At 36.0% G+C, this 20,373-nt stretch overlaps 2 protein-coding genes across 8 annotated transcripts; both read right to left on the bottom strand.

The window, feature by feature from the left end:
- Positions 1-7,019: 7,019 nt before the first annotated feature.
- Positions 7,020-8,255, bottom strand: LOC18447539 (uncharacterized). Its single transcript, XM_006857636.4, has one exon. It carries the CDS (start codon positions 8,253-8,255, stop codon positions 7,395-7,397), a length of 861 nt encoding a protein of 286 aa, XP_006857698.1. The 3' UTR covers positions 7,020-7,394.
- Positions 7,020-19,709, bottom strand: LOC18447540 (Got1/Sft2-like vescicle transport protein family). 7 transcript variants are annotated; one of them, XM_088849168.1, is made up of 6 exons: positions 19,192-19,709; positions 17,610-17,877; positions 13,399-13,503; positions 13,191-13,297; positions 8,884-9,015; positions 7,020-8,393 (listed from the first exon to the last, which is right to left on the bottom strand). In XM_088849168.1, exons 1-5 carry the CDS (start codon positions 19,410-19,412, stop codon positions 8,913-8,915), a joined length of 804 nt encoding a protein of 267 aa, XP_088705294.1. In that variant the 5' UTR covers positions 19,413-19,709; the 3' UTR covers positions 7,020-8,393; positions 8,884-8,912. The 7 variants fall into 7 exon arrangements, with proteins under 7 accessions (XP_088705294.1, XP_020531195.1, XP_088705295.1 ...); XM_020675537.2 differs by lacking the exon at positions 8,884-9,015 and adding an exon at positions 11,370-11,478 and having other exon boundaries at positions 7,194-8,393; XM_088849167.1 differs by having other exon boundaries at positions 7,194-8,731.
- Between the last annotated feature and the right edge of the window lie 664 nt (positions 19,710-20,373).

The raw sequence follows: 20,373 nt of genomic DNA, 5'->3' as shown, positions 1-20,373 counted from the left end.
GAGATTTAGCAATCAATTTCTTTCCCTTTCATTTTTTTTTATTTTTTTATTTTAATATATTCATTGACGTAGATCTTCACGATGTTCGCTTTATTGTTTTTTCCACAAAAACATTTCTCATTTACTTTTTCTCATTTATGTACTTTGAAATTATTACCATATCAAAATGTAGGGAAATTTACGGATCTAGTTTTTTTTTTACCATTATAATGATATGGCTCCAAAATAAGTCAGTTATTATCTAAAAATTCTATAATTATTTTTTTTTTTTAAAAGATGTTATTTTTTGCCAAGTTTAACTTAGCCGTTTTTTCTACCTAAAAAATTGAACAAAAAGGTATGAAACCGCATTTGTCAGTAAAAAAGATTAAACATTCTTTAGTAAAAAAGATTATACAGAAGGCAGTCCGATGTTTGCGCTTGGTGTACTTAAAAAAATTAGAACATGAGGCGATCCATTGTGCGAGGTAAATTTGTTACAAACTCTCAATAATAGATTTATGTAGTTTGGGGCTTCTCTCTCTCTTCCATTTGTTTGTCCATTTTTCCATCTTTTTTTGAGGATTTTTTATGTTTCCTTAATTAATGGGTGAAAGATGGAGAAATAGACAAACAAATAGCAGAGAGAAGCCCCAAACTACAGAACTCCATTCTCTCTACTTTACAGTTTGTAACAAATTTATCACGTACAACTGACTTTTGTTCTGTGTTTTTAAGTAGATCAAAGTGAATCTTGGATGCATCCTTCGGGGTCATAACAGCTTATTTTCAGGCCATACCGTCATAACAGTAAAAAAAAACCCGAATCATAAGTAAATTTCCCAAAATGTATGATATCAATGTATGTGGATGTATGTACATGTCATTCATTCTTTCTTGTGATGTAAAGAAGACAATCATCTATCCCTCTTCCACAACTGAGCTTAGCATAAGGCTTAGTAATGAAAATTAATAGTTAATATTAAAAAGAAAAAACAAGGTTATCATGAGACTTAGACTTTACATTGAAAAGTACAGAAAAAGTAAGGCCACACCTCATAACCCAGCGTAAAATGCAGTTCTAGTGTCAAAAATGCTCGTGATGAGTTGATAATCGAGTTATGAAAATATTGGATTTCTTCGTGTTCCTTTCTACCTATGTATATATATATTGATTTCTAAAATTCCATAGTACTATATTGTGTTTAAAGAAAGGATGTTTTTTCTATAGGTCCTAGGCTCTATGAAAACAAAGTAAATCTCCACCTCGAATCTTGGTCCCGAAAGCACTTTCGGCATTGAAAATATCTATAATGGCTTGAAAATAAAAAATTGACACTAGCTATGAAATTTGAAGAAATATGATATAGATCTTGTGGATCTATAAATACTTAATTTTAGGGTGATATAGATGGTTTAGATAATATATACGCTTAAAATTTTTTTTTCACAACCATAGTGATTAGATTAGATGATTGATTTTGCTTCTTATTCTTTTTATAGGGCTGCAGCCTTATCAAACCATATTTTTTAAAGAAAGGATGCAGTTTATATAGGGCTTAGGCTTTATGATAACAAAGTAAAATCCCGGTCCGAAAAGCACTTTCGGCATAAAAAATCTTTATAACGGCTCTAAAATCAATTTTTGACACCGACTATGAAATTTGAAACTCAAAATATGGTATATATCTTGTGAATCCTTGAGTATTTATTTTTATCAAAATACACTTGATTTGTTCGTTATTTTGTATTTTACCTCCAACTCATGGTCACCTGAAAATATCATTAAAATATGAAATAGTTCATCCCTTAAATGCATTTCAGATAAATTTTCCTTTTTCTTAATTTTTAATTGTATTCCAATTCCTTAAAAATGTAATTTTTTAACGGATGAAAAGTTTTAGGCAATGACCCTCCAAATGTAACCTTGTGCATAGTTTCCCACGTTTTTTATTTTCAATTTTTACTATATATCATCGCATCACTATACATTGACCACCCGTAGTATGGTTTCAAATGGGTCATTCGGGAGAGGCTTGCTATGGGTTCTAAAAGAAACAACATTGCCTAATTAACTTTGAGATTCTATTATATACCAAAAGATCATAACGTTTTTATTTTAACATGGGAAGCTTTATTATATGACACCACCCACAAATAAAGTCTAAGCAACCCCACTTCTATACTATCTGATATGAATGGGTCGTTGTGTAAGCATGGCAATACGGGCCTGACAAGTTTTACGGGACTGACAAGTTTTACGGGACTGCCCTTTGTACCTTTGTGACTGCCAGAGCGCGGTGGAGTGCCCTTTGTAACTGCCGGAGCGTTGTGGACCTTCTACTGCTGGACCGCCCCGCCGAAACGCTAACTGACGGAGTACCTTTGCTACTAACCCTTTGCTATTACCAGAGCCACATATCATTCGTACCTTTTGGTAAGCTCTAAGCGCTGTGTCATTCTACTGCAGCACCCTTTGCTACTACCAGAGCTCTGCCGGAGAGCTCCCTTTGCTACTACCAAAGCGCTGCAGTCATTCTACTGCCAGAGCACCCTTTGCTACTTTGCTACTATTGCCAGAGAGCACCCTTTGCTATTACGAGAGCGCTGTGTCATTCTACTGCCAGAGCACTCTACTGCTATTTTGCTACTATTGCCAGAGAGCACCCTTTGCTATTACGAGAGCGCTGTATCATTCTACTGCCAGAGCACTCTTCGCTACTACCAGAGCTCTGTCAGAGAGCACCCTTTGCTACTACCATAGCTCTCTACTGCCAGAGATACCAGAGTGCAGAGCTCTGTGTCATTCTACTACCAGGGTGCCCTTTGCTACAAACGGAATGGATATGCTGATCCGATTTGCCACAAACGGAATGGATATGCCGTTCCGATTGGAAGGACGTACGTGAGGTACTGAGAGAAAAGACATGGGAGAAGAGAGAGCTGTAGAGAAGAGAGAGTTACAGCTGTTTCAATACTTGGTTGGATCTTGATGAGTGCCAGAAGTTGAGTGACTGGCTATGGAGTGGTAGTGGAATGCGAGAGGTGGATGGAAAGTTTGAGACGGTTGTGTATCTGCTGCTGAACCTAACAGCTCGGACTTGGATCGTGGGGATCGCCGGAATACTTTGTATGAAACTTACGAATATCGATTAGATCCGAGATCTGTTTCTGTTAGCATTCTCAAGGCCTTGAAGGGGACTTGAATATCAACTCAATAAGCATTCTCAATGCCTTGAAGACGCTCGAACCTCCGCACTCTTTAGCACACCATCAAGGCATCTTGAAAGTAGATTGTATCCCATGAATTCGATATGCAACGATATAGTATTTCTTCATTTTATTCCCATCCATTCAAAAAAGTTCTTTTCTTTATACCTAGGGTAAATTTCTTGATAACTCATGGGATAAATAAGATCTTTCTTATCAATAATTTGATGATAATTCGTTCCAGTCTTGGTGTTTTTGTAAGTTTGAGACGGTTGTGTCTGACCAAGCTCGACTACTATAGCATGATAATACAGGCTATGAAATAGGAGGATGTGTATCTGGAGGTTGATGTGGAGGAAGCAAAGGGAGAGAGAGGGCAGGAGAAGAAGAAGAAGGGGCACCATTCAGAAGTTGAAAGATAGGTTCAAGAAGATGCTGCTGGTATGTGCTTCTTTGTTTTTTTTTCTTTTTTCTCTTTTAATCTCTCTGTCCTCTAATCTTCTTTTTTCTTTCTCAACATGTTTCTGTCTATTTTTCTCGCTCTAAATTTGTTCTCTGTGGGTACTCTTATCCTCTTTTCTTTTCATTTCCCTCCAACTCATGGTCACCTGTTTTTTGAGGTGATTTTTGAAATAAAGTAAAAATATCACTAAAATATGAAATAGTTCATCCCTTAAATGCATTTTGGATAAGTTTTCTTTTTTCTTAATTTTTAATTACATTCCAGTTCGATGAAAAGTTTTAGGCATTGACCTCCCCTCCAAACGTAACCTTATTCATAGTTTGCCATGTTTGTTATTTTCACTTTTCATTATGTATGATCACATCACTGTATATTGAATACCCGTAGTCCGATTTCAAATGGGCCTTTCGGTATATGTTTGGTATGTGTGGTAAAACGCATACGAATGGAAAAAACGTGGCCTAATTAACTTTGTGATTCTACTATACACCAAAAGATGTACGTAAATGGGACATTCACATATTTGAATAAAACTTAGGAGCATTTTCGCAAGTGGAAGCTTTACATGGGAAAAAAAACAAATGAGGAGGGTTGGGCGGGCCAGCACTGGCCCTAGCCATATCCTCGAGCCGCAATTTGTGGCTCAGACCCTACTTTTTTTTAGGGCCGGGCCAGGCTAGGCCGCCTGGCCCATTGCTAGCCCTATTCATATTATGTTGTCATGTTAAAACATTGTTTATTTTTTTATTTTATTTTTTCCTACACAACATTTTCGGGCCAAATTTGGGGTGCCCCCTCTTTCTATTAGGGCACACAAAGAAAAAATTAAAAAAAATATATATTTTTTATGAAAATAATTTACTTGACCAAAGAGCCCCCCTAAGTTCTAGAGGTATTATAGTAAATAAAATATTATTTAAAATATATTTTTATTGTTTTACCCTCGTTAGATGTACGCACATCCAAACTTTACTGCAACATAATTTATACAATAAACAATAAAAAATAAAACACTTTGGACCATTAGATCAAGATCTGACCATCAAGAGCAAGCTTATGACATTGTGGCTCAAGCTATCCCTGTCATCTACCGGGGTCATGTATGCTATGGGCAAACCTAAGGATATAACCGCAACCTAAGGAAAAATATTGATATCAATAAATCATGGGAAAGCTTTTTATGTTTCCTTACAATATATAAGTTCTATCCTCCTTTTATCTAACCTTTCATTTTTTAATGGAGGGTTAAGATTGCCTCAATCACAATGTCACGTATTTACATTATTTTATTTTTAATTTTTTTTATATGAACTATTTTGACACTAAATTTTGGATATTCATTCTTTTATTAAACTTACACTAATGAAAAATATAAAAAAATATTTTCAATAAAATAAAATGACTAGAATACCCCTGAAAGATTTAAGGGGTATTTTGGTCATTATTTTTTATCAAAAAATTATTGTTAATATTTTTTATAGGTGCGCCCCAATGAGAAGATGGTACGTACCAAATTTCATATTCAAAAAAAAATTGTATTGAAAAAATTAAAAATAAAATACATTGAGACATCGGATCTAAGATCAAACGGTGAGTGGCTCTCTTGATAAAAAATAGATGGCTGGATGGTAGAAAGATGATAGAACTTCTATGTTGTAGGGGGAAAAGCTTTCCCATAAATCATATGCCTTTACAATTGCTTAAGGGTGTTAAAATCTTAAGGGCAGTTTGGATGATACTTAATCTTATTTGGAATGGACAATCTTCTCTAAAATTGACATAGTTTGGATAATATTGTTTTATTATTTGTTTGGTACATATCTTGTGTTATGTATATAATATTATTATTTATTTAACATTTTCAATTCTGATAATATTATTCCATTATTTGTTTGGTACATATCTTGTATCATATATATAATATTATTACTTATTTAACGTTTTCAATTCGTAACATTTTTATATGTATTTCTAGGAAAAAAAATGATTTTAATAAAATACTTTAAATAAAGTAAAAAATAGTCCTTAAAAACAATAAATTTATAAATAAAACTTCCTATAAATTCATCTCATATAACTTTATGTTGTACGCATTATAACCTTTTTGAAGTTCCAAAAGTACTACAAATCTAATGGATCTATAAATGCTTAATATTTGATAAATAGTTTTTAGAGTTCGGAATCCGATGCATAATTGTAGATAATCAACTCGAAAATTATTTTGTACCAAAAATAAGTTTTGTAGTTGGGTTTCAAGGTGCTGGCCCTACCATTTATCAAAAGCCCAATTAAAAGATTATCTGGCACTAGAACTATGCATTCATTCCCCTAGGATTTTTGTGGTGGCTTCACCTTTATTGTGAGGCATGTGCCTTATATAATATTTTCCTTTAAGACCAACACTTTACAATAAAAAGTAGCGCATTTTGCAACTCACCATTTTCAAACATTTAAAAATCGACTAATTTGCATTATTTTGAAACATTGAATTTTATAATCATTGTAAAAAAAATAAAGGCAAATTTTTTTAAAAAAATTCGTGATAACAAAATAAATACAAAAAAAAATCATCATCATCCGAACCTTGTCTCAAATAAAATAAAAAAAAATTAAAACATATATCTATTATTTTAAACGTTATTATAATTCCACATAAAATTTTCTGTTATTTTTATATCCATTGTTACAGCAGTATTTTAAAAAAATCACTAAATTGCTCTTTCTAGATTCTCAAGATCCAAAATTTATTTTTACATGAACTATGATTAATTTTTTTGGATTTTCGAATTATAAAATAAGAAATAAAGCAATTTAAGATCCAAAAATAGGGAAATTACGGACTTTGAATGTCCAAATTGGTTTTGTTTTGTTTTTTGGTTTTTTCGATTTTAAGATCTAAAAATATAGAAATTTCATTTTTTTTTTTCCGATCCTAAAGATTTGAAAATATGGTAATTTCGGACCTTGAAGTTCTAAATTATTATTATTATTTGGATCCTAAATATCCAAAAATAGTGCAATTTAAAAAAAATAATAATTGGAGCTCCTAAAAACGGGTATACGCTTCATATCTAAAATTTGGAATATAATAAGTGAAAATTTTAGAAAAAATACTAATAGCGCTTTAAATAATATATACCTATAATTTCCACACCGAAATTTCATCTTTTTGATAGACATTTTTTATGAGATTGTATACAATGAAACCATTTATGTTTCACATAAGGAGTTCATAATTATTTATAACTATCATGTGAAATTTATAGCTTGGATGTCTCACAGAGTTCAAAATGTTTCTTTTGAAATTTGTAATCGGTTAATGGAATAAATGCAACCATTAAATTTCACTGGAATAATTGTAACCCGCTTTGCACCAAAAGGTTAATGATCTTATTGGATACTATTAGCTTTTTTTTTTTTTTTTTCATCTTTCTTCTTTTATGAGAAACCATAACCTATCCCATCTCACATGTTTCTGATGGAGAGAGGATACCACCACCACATATCAACTTATTTTCATCGAAATCAAGACTCATCAGAATGCCGACAACAAAAATTTTCTTGATCCCATTAGATGAACTCTCCCTCTTTCCCCCCTGATCTCTCTCCCCGGTCTACAGAAATCTTTCACGCCGCATAAGACCCCGGAATCTGACCCACAATGGCCGGAAACCTATCGTCGAAGCCTAACCATTCATCTCAGTCTGTCCCACTTTCTTCTCACTCTATTTTTCTCACTTTCTCACTCTATCTTCCAAGCATACAAGAACAAGCAAAACCCTGTCAAACCCTCGCCGGAAAAATGCCTCTGTTCACCGGAATGCGGCGAATCAGGCTTGAATATGAACAGAGCATGACCTGAACCAATCCCAAAGATCCAGTCATGAACGTCCCAAAACACCTGAACGGGTAATTTGTTCACCATTATCGTGTCATTTCCCCTGAATTTCCACTGCAAATTGTTCACCTGAATCAAAACCATGCCATCAATGCTGATCCATAGCTCATGATTCAGAATTCCATTAACTGGGCATTCGATTATGATCTCATGAGCTTTGTTTACTCTCTCATCAAATCTCGCTCTGGTTACAAAGCTTCTCTTTCCAAAAACGTGCTCTCTCTTTGATAACAGCACTGCATCTGTCAAAGACGGCCTGGCCTTTGTTTTCTTGAAGGCTTCTTTTTTCAAATCCCCCATTAAAAGAACAACCTCCTCTTCAAAGACAAGAGCAACATAGAAATCAGCAAACGGTTCAGGGCTCCCTGAAAATTTAGCAGTTCTCAAATCCCAGTAGAAATCGAGCTTTTTGCCATCGATTTCAAAGGATTTGAACCCCTTTTTGCTCCAAAAGTACCATGGTTTGAGCTCGATTTTGCATGTGTAGTGATTATCTGAAGTGCCCGGTTTTTCTAGGGCAATAGAGAGGTCATGCGCCATTAGGTTTTTACACCAGGTCACTGTCACTAGACGCCGGAATCCTGCGATTTTTGCTTCATAGAGGCAATTCACGGTGCTCTGGTTCAATTTTCCGGCAACATTGGACGGATCTTCGGCCGGTTTTTCGCCGGATAAACCAGTGGGAATGTGGACGGAGTCTTGCATTGAATCGAACTTAAGAATGTAATCAGGGATATTTTCGTCAATAGGTGACAGAGAATTTCAGGTTCGAATTTTGATGGCGGGATAAGGGGTATTTTGGTAAACAATCAGAACTTAAGGGAATGGGACGAAGGGTAGTCCCTGCAAAACAGATTTACGAAGGGGTGAATCTACGAAGGGTCATTGGTTCAAGGGCATTTACGTCAATACAAAATTTTACGGCATTATAGAAAGTCCATGTTCCAGAAGGGGTATTTTAGTCAGTTTGGAAACTACAGAGTACAAAGGCCCTTCACGTGTGACACAGGGTGGCCAGGTAATTCTGATGCCCAACTAAGGGTATTATTGACATCCACAAAGGACGGCGAGGGCATGTTCGCCATTTATTAGAGATGAGGATTTTGGTTCCAAACCGGACCACAAGAATTCCTATATCATCGTTCACCGGAAAGTCAATTCCCGGACAAGTACAATTTTCCCTACGAAAATTTTAGTACTTCAGAGAATATTGTCAAAATTTTCCGATCACAGATTTATGCCGGAAAGTAAAGATCTCTAAACAGGAAATAAATACATCAAAATGGCCTGAAAATTCCTACTAATTTTGCACTTCGAATCTCAATGCAATTACCAGAAATTCCTGTTCATTTTTCAATCCGTTTAATTCAATTGCCTGAATTCCTGTTTATTTTCCAACCCAAGCTTAATTTGCCCGAAAGAGACACTCGCACTCTTCGCCTGAGAACAAGAAATCCCGCTTAATCTGCCAGAAAACCACCGGAAAATCTAAAAACTCGCTAGAAACATTACCATCGAACACCAGACAATCTCTGAAAACAAGAAACTCATGTGGAATTGGCCAGAAATTTGTAAAGGAAAGAATTTTATCGGACAAAAAAAATTACCTGCTTTTTCCAAAGCTCGAATAAAAAATTTTCTTCCCTTTTCCATGAACTAAATGAATAATATTGGGATAAATAAAAAAGTTAAGATTTAAACGGAAAAAGGGCAGAGGCATACCAGATGACATGGTATGATACGTCTTGGCCAGAAAAATCACCGGCAAATTGCTAAAAACTCAAACATGACTCCAAAATTGCCCCATTTTCGTCGGATTCTGAGGAGACGAACGGGTGAAAAAGAACCAGAAAGGAGAGAGGGCCTTCACTCCAAATGCCGGTGATTTTTTCCCTCTAATAAATAATAAATTTGCTCTTTTTTCTTAATTTCTAATGGAATTGCGAGTTTGACGGCGGCTTCAACAACCACGTCAGCACGTATCATGTAGACACGAGGCGCGCGCTCATTGGGAAATTCGTTTTGAGGTCGTCTCTAACTTTGACGACATGCGTACCCATGTAATGCAATATAACGTCCATGACACGGCAGAGTCGTTGATCTTGAGGGGGCCGCACCTGACCACCCAGGTTCACAAAGGGCCAAACGACTCTCTAAATGCAGTTTTTTTATGTATATTTTTATATGAAAATTTTTTGGAAAAAGTTTTATATGAGTGCGAGGCTCTAAACAATCAAATTAAGGCACCTCAAAAATTTCATTTTGATGCCTTAAAAATCCTCAAATTCATCATCTTGACATCAATACAAGGACATCAGATAAAAGTGGTTTTCAAGTTTTGAAAATAGTACATCTTATAATACATTTTTGAATGGTTAATTTTCAAATTTTCATAGATTTGCTCAATCTACACTATTTTTTAAGCTTGAAATTTTATAATTAGAAATAAAAACATACTTAAGGCCATCACAAAAATTTCCAGTAATGAAACCACATTTCTCGACACTATTTAAAGGTGCGCTTTACTTTGATTGTTTAGAATCTCGCCTCTATACAAACCGCAACCCATATTTTTATATACAATATATATATATATATATATATATATATATATATATATATATATATATATATATATATATATATATATATATATATATATATGACACCTTAAAATACAGAATTATGTGCAATTCTTAATGGTTTTTGAAAACAATTATTTTGACATTGGAAAAATATCGAATATATATATATAAGACACCTTAAAATACAGAATTATGTGCAATTCTTAATGTGTTTTGAAAACAGTTATTTGACATTGGAAAAATATCTAATAGATCATCTCAATTTCGAGATGTAAAAAAAGAGATTTCAAATCCTAAAACTAATATATCTTAAAATAAATTATATGTACTGTTTATTTTCAAGATTTTCATAGATTTATAAATTTGTTTTTTTTAAGTCTAAAATTTTATAACTTGAGATAAAAATATATTTTCACACCATCCTAAAAAAAATTTACACCAAAATTGCATCTCATGACGATTGGAGGTGCACTCATGTTGACTGATTAAGGAGGCAACCTTACACAAACCACACCCTATCTATATAAGAAATGGATTATAATAAAATTACTTATTCCTAGGATAAATAAGTCATTCAACTACTAGAAAAGCAGTTAATAAGATTATTATTGAGAAAAAAATTTGTGGTGACCTTCAATTTTCACTTCAATTTTACATAGCCTCTCTCACACATTTTTTCTTTCAAGACGCAATAAATTTTTGGTGGAAATATTATAGCACCCTCTCATCCCCTCCCCTTGTTTCTCACATTTTGCCTGAAAACTAAAATTAATAATATTATTTATACCAAATAAGAACTATCTTCTCCTCTTTATACCTCACTAACCCATTTCACCCTCTCTTGAAAGAGAGAGAGAGAGAGCAGATCCACCTGAGAGCCAGGAGGAGAACATCCACAAGACGGGTGAAATGAGTTTGGCAATAAGTCAGAGAGGGAAGAGAAGAGAAAGTCCTTATTTGTTACAAATAACTTTAATATCAATTTTTACGTTGACATTTTCAAAAAGAAAGGGAGGGGACAACAAAATACAATGCCCTTTTCAGAAAAATTCATTATAATTTGAAAGAAATACCCTAATCACCATCCTCAAAACTTTTTTTCAACTAATTAAAATTGACTATACGAATCCTAATATACCATTCTGCTCCATAAAATATATTGGGAAGAATTATCATAAAATTGGACGTCTATCAAAACATTTCCATTCATTATAAAAGTTTCGAACTACTTCACCTCCAGCCAACCAGGGTCCGGTCTTGCCTATACCAGGACCTTCTTTTCAACACGGTTGCCTGACCTACGATCAGGTCTTACATTGACGGCTCGACTCGACCAAGCCAGCCTAATCATTTAAACTAGAATATATCAGAGGCCAAAAGATATTCTACTCCCTCAAATAAATTTACTCAAAGTAAAATCCCACCTTGAATCAATTTTAAGGTCCTTGATAAAAAAAAAAATCCTAGTTGTAGCCCCGAGTATTGAAAAAACAGAAAAAAGTTTCGTGATTGAATAGAGACCATCCAATTCTTAAATGGTGAAATCTAATTGTTAGAAAGCTTAAATTTCTTTTTTTATTTTTTTGATATTAATAAAGTAATTAGTAAGCGGTCCCCAAAATTTCATATTGAAAAGATTCACCAAATCTTATCTTTTGACCCAGGGAATTGAGGTAAACCATACTCCCGAGGGTGCTCATTAGAGAGAGAGAGTGTGTGTGTGGAAACATGACGCCTCTTGCCTCTAAATTATATATTGCTCAAGCTGTAGTAGAGGGGAACGGCCCTACAACTAAAGTCCCAAACCGTGAAATATCTATTCAATGCGGAAATCCATATATCTGTCGAGTCAGCCCTTGTAACCAAATGCAAGTGGCAATTTCCCACAATCTAAAAACAAACAAGGCGATATTTAGTAGACCCCAATTATAGATAAGTGATTGAAGAATAGGCAAGCCTGTTTGGAATCATCCGAGTTGGCTCGGACCAAAGGGCTTTCCAAATCGCCCGGGGTTATACAGGACTGGCCGATCAGTACACATTCACGAGTCCCATGCAGTTCCTTCTTTGCTTTCGTCCTTTTTTCCACCAATTTAGGACCGAATCACCTGGAACCAACTTAGAGTTGGGGTCGGCAAAGCCGACTCACCCAGGCAAGTGCCTGAGTAGGCACCCAATACAAGCACTCATATAAACATATGTAGAGCTAAATAAACCCAAATAAACCAAATCATTAAACTAATACCTTGCAAGAACTCCTAAGATGGGTAAGATGACCATATATGCCAGGCTTATTACGTGGAATGCGGGATCCCCAAGCAAGGAATTGCCCAGGGTTGTCCTGGATTAAATGGCCTACACACTGTAGGGACTTGGGCGATTCGTTGAGTGATTTCTTCTTCTTTTTTCCCTTTTTCTGACCATTTAGGACCGACTCACCTGGAATCAGCAAGCTGACTCGCCCAGGCGAGTGCTTGAGTCGGCACCAAATTTAAACACTCACATAAACATGTGTGGAGCTCAATGAACCCATATGAGCCAAATCATTAAACTACACTAGTGCAAGAAGACTTAAGATAAGGGGCAATGACTACACAAGCTGGGCTTATTGCGTGGCTTCACATAGGCCAGCAAATCTGGACCTTCCAAGCACACAATATGCGGAGTGAGGCACGCAGTCGAGCACTGGATGAAAGCCACACCGCTTGATCAAAATGGATGATTCAGATGAGCTGGCTTTGCAGTAGACTGCTTACAGAACCATTTTCCCTAAATGGGTGAGAAGCCTTGTTCCAGAAAGAAGAGGAGAGAAAGGCCGACTAGTGACAACAATCCAGAAAGACCAGGGAGAATCGATATCATGCTAGAACAGTAACATAGGGTGGATGAGAGAGAACGACTCCAGATTAAGCTAGAAAACCAACAATGGGTGGACGAATCTGCTTCCTGCAGAAATATTCTACTATGTTTCCAAGCATTTTAAAATCCCAGCTGACAAAATTTATATTACACATCCGAGGCAAAAGCTGGAGAGAAGATGGGTCATCAAAATCACCTGCCAAAGCACCTAAGTATTGAAGATGTAATGGTCGATGAAAGGAACTTTAATCCAGCAGATCCTCCAGGGAAGTATGAGATAGCATAATATCCAAGAGCCAAAACCTAATTTGAGAGAGAGAGGGAGAGAGAGAGAGAGAGAGATGAGTTCAATGTATTAGCACAAAATATATGAGAAAGTAAAATGTCTTTTGATGACAACACACCTGTAGAGCCGAGAAGAGCACAGAAAGGATGTAACTGTGAAGAACCATTGAAACATAGATAGTGCCAGCCATGCTGCCAATGAATCCCAGCGTGAATGGAAGCCTCTGAAATAAATCAACAAGGATGTGAGAAAATTTGATTGCGACCAAGGCAGTATGTGAGAGACAAAGATCAGAGCTAATTGAAGCAACCAGCGTACCAGGACTTCGCTAGGTCCACTCGGCTTGACCGAGTACCCTCGAGTTGTGTGAAAACTCGAGATATTTAAACAAATTCAAAACGATTAAAAAATTGTAAAAAAAATAAAGTTATTCCATACGATTTTTTCTTACATGATTTAGATGTCTTGGGCAAAGGTTGGTGAGTGTTTTTTTGCCATAATCACATTTTTATATTTTTTTGGATTTTTTTAAAAATATTCCAAACTGTAATTTGGGTTTTTTCAGATCCAAGTTCTCTACTTTTTTAACATTGTTTTAGCTTTTTAAAGGTGCTTTAGGTTTGAATTTACTTTTTTGTTTTTCAAATTTTTCTTAGTTTTTTTATATATTTTTTTAGGGCCTTTTGGGCCTGTGATGGACTCGGCCAGGGGGTAAGTCCCCTAGTCGAGGGGGGTTTCTGAACATTGGAAGCCATCAAGTGTGAAAAAACTAAACAGAGCCAATAGAATCAAGACGTGCTACAAATAAACATAATAGAATCATCAAAGGATATAACTTTTAGTTCAATTACAAGTAGAATTGGTGGAATTAAGCGTCTGAAGGCAGCAAACAAAACACCACCTATCACTACTCTTTTATTGGCTAAGTCCACATTTCACCATTCACAATTTCCAGTATGAGGAACTCATAAGAATGCAGTTTTCTTTTTGATAACACAGTTAATTAGACAAACCTTTCAAGTAACACAAATTAAAGAAAACATCACAACTAGCAGTGGTTTGGCACGATTATTTAGATACCTAGAAGAATATTCCTCCAATACACCAATAGGGGAGAAAGGAGGATGGGCTACCCAACATTACATGACATCGTGAGTTAAGAGGATTGCCCATGGATTCTACATATCTTAAACGTGTGAGGAATAATCAAGGTTGGGGAAAAACCTATTCCCCAAATTGCAGCTGTATCCCAACTCCCTTGTATCTCCCCTAACGATTCCCTGAAGTTCATAAATGTTTCCCATGTGCTTCTTTCCTTGATTTACATGCAACATTCAGAACCCAACATTACCTATGATGGCATAAAACTCCCTGTAGTTTTTCAAGTAGTTCATGCTTCATAAATGGTACAGCACTTTGACACCCTGCCTCATGCGAATATTTCCCAATGGAAACATCGTCGTATATTGTTCAAAAGCAAGAGACAAAGGTTATTAATTTCAAGACCAAATTTCCTGGAAGTTACTCCGAGTCTAAACTCAAGGAGCTGCAATATGCATCTTATCAATCAGTTAACAATGAAGCATCTGCCATTTTTTTCTGGGATTTTTCTACTACTCCTTTTAGAGTATATAAAGGAATCTTGTCTGGAATAAATGCCTTACCAATTAGTATCTGTTTTACTTAAGAAATAAGTGGCAAAAAATAGATAGATAGATACTTCAGAAGGAGTGCAAGAAAAATCCAGGAAATTCATGAATGAGAGGGAGAACCCCCAAACGCCCAATAGGAGGGAATACCAAGGGTCGAGATTACTGAAGCATACCCTTGGACACCTTGTGAGCAAGGGAGACCAACAAAATATTGAGTTCACTCCCCTCAATAACCAATGGAGCCACTCATCCAGAGCAATGAAAGAAAGAGAAGACCATGGAGTGGTGATACAAGCATATTAAACCACGAGGATTTACCTTGGACATCATTGACGTGGCAGTGAAACCCGTAAAACCTTGAATGAACCACAAACATTGAAACATGATTCCACTTGCAGGCCTTGAAATCCACCCTATTACTCCTTAGTAAGATCAGTTTCACATGGTCCTCAGGCAAGGGATGTTGAACGATTCAAATACCTAGGATACCCAATCATCAAGAGGCAACGTCCCAAGTTCACTACATTAAACCCTTTCCTGAAAAGGCTGAAGGAAGCTCCAACACCCAATAATCTTCTCTCTGGACAACTACCCAGCATCCAATAACATCATTACCATCCTTGTTTAGTTGCTTGTACCCTCCAACAGATCCAACAATATAGACGACTCATGTTCTATACAAAATACCACATTCGCCATAAGGTGGGAAACAAAAAGGCCACGAAAGAGCTCCCACGGTTAATCCTCTCAAAGACCAAGAAGAAAAGAACTAATAAACAAACATGAGACCCCAGCATCTAAAGAAAATAAAACAGATATGAAAAGAGTTAAAGGGGGAGCTGGGGACTTTGAAACTCCAATGCTGCAAATGCGCACCAATCAACTACTCATCGTAGACTGTTCACATGCATTGAGCAGCGGAAGGCATCCAAATCAAAGGCCAATGCCTCTGCAGTAATGGTTCGGGACTGCTGAAATAGTTTCAATTTTCAATCACGGCAGATTAACGACCATTTATACATTTACTAATGAAAAAAATATACCAATTATACATTTGATTCATCAATCCTCTCTACTAGCATGTTCAATAATATAAAAGAATCTATAATTTTAAAATTATCATAGACAACATATTATAAAAGCACAAAGCACAGATGACCTTAAAAATAATTATCATCAGAAATTTTGGTTTCAACCCCTGACCAAACTGTACCAAACTCCCAAACTTTGGTTTAAACCACTGACCAAATAGCATGTAACTCAACTTTTTAAGTTTTGCAGTAAATGTGAAGTTTTGTCTAATACTATTTTAAGAAATGAAATCGAAAGAACTCCTAGAAAAGATAACCTTGGAGCAGCTAGGAAGCATACAAGCCAATCATGACCTACTTTGCAAGCCCAAAAGGCCTTCTGACTCCGTTATAATTGAGACTCCTAATCCGAAGATGAGCCTAATAGATTGTATCGCAGAAACTTCCACTGTCTCATCCTAATGGAAGAGGATTTCTTAAGCTGTTAAGTGTCACTGAATTTCAAACCATAGTTACCAGGATCTCCTACTTTAGTAGGCAATCCCTTCTAGAGTCTCGATTCTGTCGCTCCCAGAATGGATCTCTAAGGGATCTCGAATTTTAAATTTTTGGGATCTCGTACCCCACAGAAAAGGATCCTGAATCTTGCTGCTAGGGATATCGATCCCAATCTTAAAGACTAAGACAACAACCAAACTAAGGATTTTCTTTGTTTATAGCCAACTAACAACACAAATATTGCTTGCTTGCTATAACTAATGAGATCCCTATTTTAAAGAGTATACATAACCCTTGATTATTATACACTTTACGGTTGGTAACTAGATCCCCAAAAAGTTGGGATCAAGATCCCAAAAGGCTGGGATCAAGATCCCCAAAAGGTTGGAATCTCGATCCCTAACATAAGCATTGTACGGACGGCGTTCCCAACCATAGCGATCTTCTAGCATTTCATGATCCCTCGCTCCCGATCCTGATCCCTCTATCACTCCCGCTCCCGATCCCAACAACACTGTTTCAACACAAGGAAGGGCTCCTGGATACTTATGCACCCTTTGGTGAAAATCACTTCCGACCACGTTTTGCATAGGGGCCAATAATGCTACCGATAGACTTACAAGTATAGGCAAATCACAAGACAAAAAAACCAAGTGAAAGAGAATTTTGGGGATCAAGAATGAAATCAATATTTATGTGATAGTAAAATCAAAAGGAAATGCAGCGTGCATTAAACATTGGTGCACAAATTAGCCACCACTAAAATAACATTTTCTTTTCTACAATTAATTTTTCCAAATTAGAGAGGCAATTCCAGCAAGCATTCAAGAGCAGCACTGATATCCATGTGCCATTATAAATAAGAAAAAGGTGTATGTATACCATGTTGCAAATGGAGTATAGTATCCATATTCCAATGGATTATGTTGTAAGATGTTCCAGACCATAGGTCATCCATCCGTTCACAATAACAGTTGTGGAGATCAACCAGGGTAATGGGAGAATGTCCCGGCCTCCTGGGACCCACCGAGGTTATTCTCCACTGTCTGTCATCAGAAATGGAGGCAGATTCCCTTTGGAGTACAGTGTAACATACATTCAATTATGTTATACTTCACCAAAACAATAAGATGGAGGTTCACAATTACCTCTCTTGAAGACATGTGAGCCAGCTGATTTCTTGGGCCTTTTAGGGCAAAGAATGATCCGATAATGAAGGCACAGCCAAGGGTAAAGCATATTGCAAATTTTTGAGGCACCAACACCATGACAGGGAGGAACATGGTGAAAGCGATGAAGACAAAGAAAACACCCGTTGCCAAAAACAGCCCAAAATACATCAGGGATTTCCCAGAAGGCACAGAGCTAGTAGCAGATTGCAAGTTACCGGGCAAGTCCCTCACCCCTTTTGAAACCCTAAAAGTAAAATATACGGTAAGACCAAATAGGAACCAATGAAAGTGATGAAGATTAACAGTTCTGCTAAATAAATTAATTGTCCAATGGCCATAGAAACGGGAAAGATGATAGTCTTCTCAAAATTTACAATTCAAACATCATAAGATTAAAATACCATTACTGGTGATAATCGGTATATTGTCGGCAAGGTAATCATCAAGAATTCTTTGGCACGTCCCCTTCATGGGGATTTTTACAGGAAATAATAATGGGCATTAATTTTTAGCACAATAAATGAATCGGGAAAACAAAATATAGTCTTGTTGTCTTCTTTGAAAGATAAGTTCTTTTTTGCCTTATAAAGATAGACAAGGGTCTTAAACTTAAATAATATTCATAGATAAAGGAGAATCTGTAATCATCCTGTTTTTTTTTTTTTGGGTCATTCAGTGGGGAAGACAGGCCCCTACCCGTTTTTTCAAGTAGATTAGTAGTTAGCTTTTTGAAAGTATTAGTGACGTGGCGTTAATGGTGGGAACGGAAACCACAATGTGGTGACTAGGGTGTGGGGTGCTACCACCAGGACACCAGCCCCTTTCCCATCATCCTCTTTGTTTACAATATGCATACTTCACGTAGATTGAAACATAAGTTTATCGATTGCCATTTTATGATCATTCCAATTTCAAGATTCAGGATGACATTATTCATTACCATAATTGTATATTACAATAATCAAAAGGTCTTATCAAATTTTGAAACAATGGATGAAATCATATAAGTTTTGACTTTGTCAATGACTCAATGCTTGTTGCTGATCCAGAAACTAAGGCAAAGAGTAAAAGGAAAGAGAAAAAGAGCAACTACACAAAGTGTCAAGTAAAACAGCACATTGAAAATAAATTAGCACAAAGTTTAAACATTTGATAATTAATCTCATAACTAATTGCAATAACAATTTTTAAAACTAATCAACAAGACTCCACTTTTAGGAATATTAGTTCAAGAACAACTCTGAAACCTTATCACAATTCTTCGTCATTAGAATCTCATCAAACAAGACATTGAAAACCCAAAGTTTTCCCTTACTGATCACTAATTCAACAATTCATAATAAAGCCTAGCTTCAAACTCTGTTTTCACATTACAATCACGATGCAAGAAGAATTTGCAAACCCTAATGCTAATATTCTCATATTTTGACACTTCATTCAACAGTTCCCGCACATTATACCAGTCATTCAAGTCCCTCATCACACAGTTCAATTAAGAACTCAACATGTTTTCACATCATAATTGACTCAGAAGAGTGAGAAAATTTCCAAAACTTACACATTAAACGTTCCTGTGACCCTCTCATTTGCAGTCTTCAACAATGGCGCGAATGATCCAGGAACTGCTGCCTCAAGATCAAACCCCATACCAGAGGAAGCATCTTCCTCAGCTGATCTAGAAGCTGCATATGAATTCCAGTCAGCTAACAAGGAAGAAGGCTTTTGCTGATCACTCCCACTGGGTCCACCCATGAACCAGGCTTGAGCAGTCTTCTGCATATCCTGCAATTAAATTTCTCTTTCTTCTCTGTAAGAAACAAAGGAAACCCTATAAACTCATGAACATCGGAGCTTAGACCAGGAGTGGAAGAAACTAGGGCAAGATTTAGGGAATTGCATAACAAATTAGGGCAAGAAAATAAGGAAATTAGGGCAAGAAGAGATCGGCACTTGCTGTGAAAAATGGACAAGAGAGAGAGAGAGAAAGAGTAGTGGACAAGTTAGAGAGAGAGAGAGAGAGAGAGAGAGAGAGAGAAATGGACAAGTTTGAGAGAAAGAGGCGTTTTCAGATCTGACGACAAAATAAAGACTTATGAGGGGATTTTGTTGGGGCTCTGCCGTTGAAGATGATAGAGGGCATTATGGTAATTTAATGCAATAGCGCCTTCCGCCAAGTGACCTAACTGCCCTGGATTCACCTAAAAACAAACAGGGTGCGGTTTGTATAAGGCGTAGGCTCTAAACAAATAAATTAGAGCCTACCTTAAAATAGCGAGAAATGTGGTTTTATTACTGAAAATCTTTGTGATAGCCTTAAAATATATTTTTATATTTATTTATAAAGTTTAAAGCTTCAAAAATAAGGTAGATCAATATATCTATAAAAACTTGCAAATTTTGAAAATTGACAATCTAAAAATACATTATAAAATATACTATTTTCAAAACTTGAAATCCATTTTCTTCATCTTGATGTCGAGATGATCAATTTGAAGATATTTGGGCATCAAAACAACTTCTTTTAGTAAACTTTTTGAGATAGGCTCAAATTTGATTGTTTAGAGCGTCGGCTCTATATAAACTTTTCCCAAACATTCAATAACTGCCCATGCGCATTTTCTAACCAAATAATTAAAGCAAATGTTATGATAGGGCTGCAGCCATGCTAAGTAAAAAAAATTTTTTGAACGACAATATAAGTAAATCTTCATCTTATAACTCATTGGAAATTACAATTCAA

The sequence above is a fragment of the Amborella trichopoda genome, chromosome 10 (genome assembly GCF_054954075.1).
Source record: "Amborella trichopoda isolate Santa Cruz 75 chromosome 10, AtrichopodaSantaCruz75HAP2 v2.0, whole genome shotgun sequence".
NCBI classification, from domain to species: Eukaryota; Viridiplantae; Streptophyta; class Magnoliopsida; order Amborellales; family Amborellaceae; genus Amborella; species Amborella trichopoda.
Note: the sequence above shows the minus strand (reverse complement) of the source record. Positions and strands in the feature narration are given on the sequence as shown.

Excerpts from the sequence above, each read along its gene's own strand:
- LOC18447539 (XM_006857636.4), bottom strand. The coding sequence starts at position 8,255 with ATGCAAGACTCCGTCCACATTCCCACTGGTTTATCCGGCGAAAAACCG.
- LOC18447540 (XM_020675536.2), bottom strand. The coding sequence starts at position 19,412 with ATGCAGAAGACTGCTCAAGCCTGGTTCATGGGTGGACCCAGTGGGAGT. Across the intron at positions 17,878-19,191 it reads GTCACAGGAACGTTTAATGT|GGTTTCAAAAGGGGTGAGGG; the intron begins GTAAGTTTTGGA and ends TTTTACTTTTAG. Across the intron at positions 13,298-13,398 it reads TGCTCTTCTCGGCTCTACAG|GTTTTGGCTCTTGGATATTA; the intron begins GTGTGTTGTCAT and ends CTCTCAAATTAG.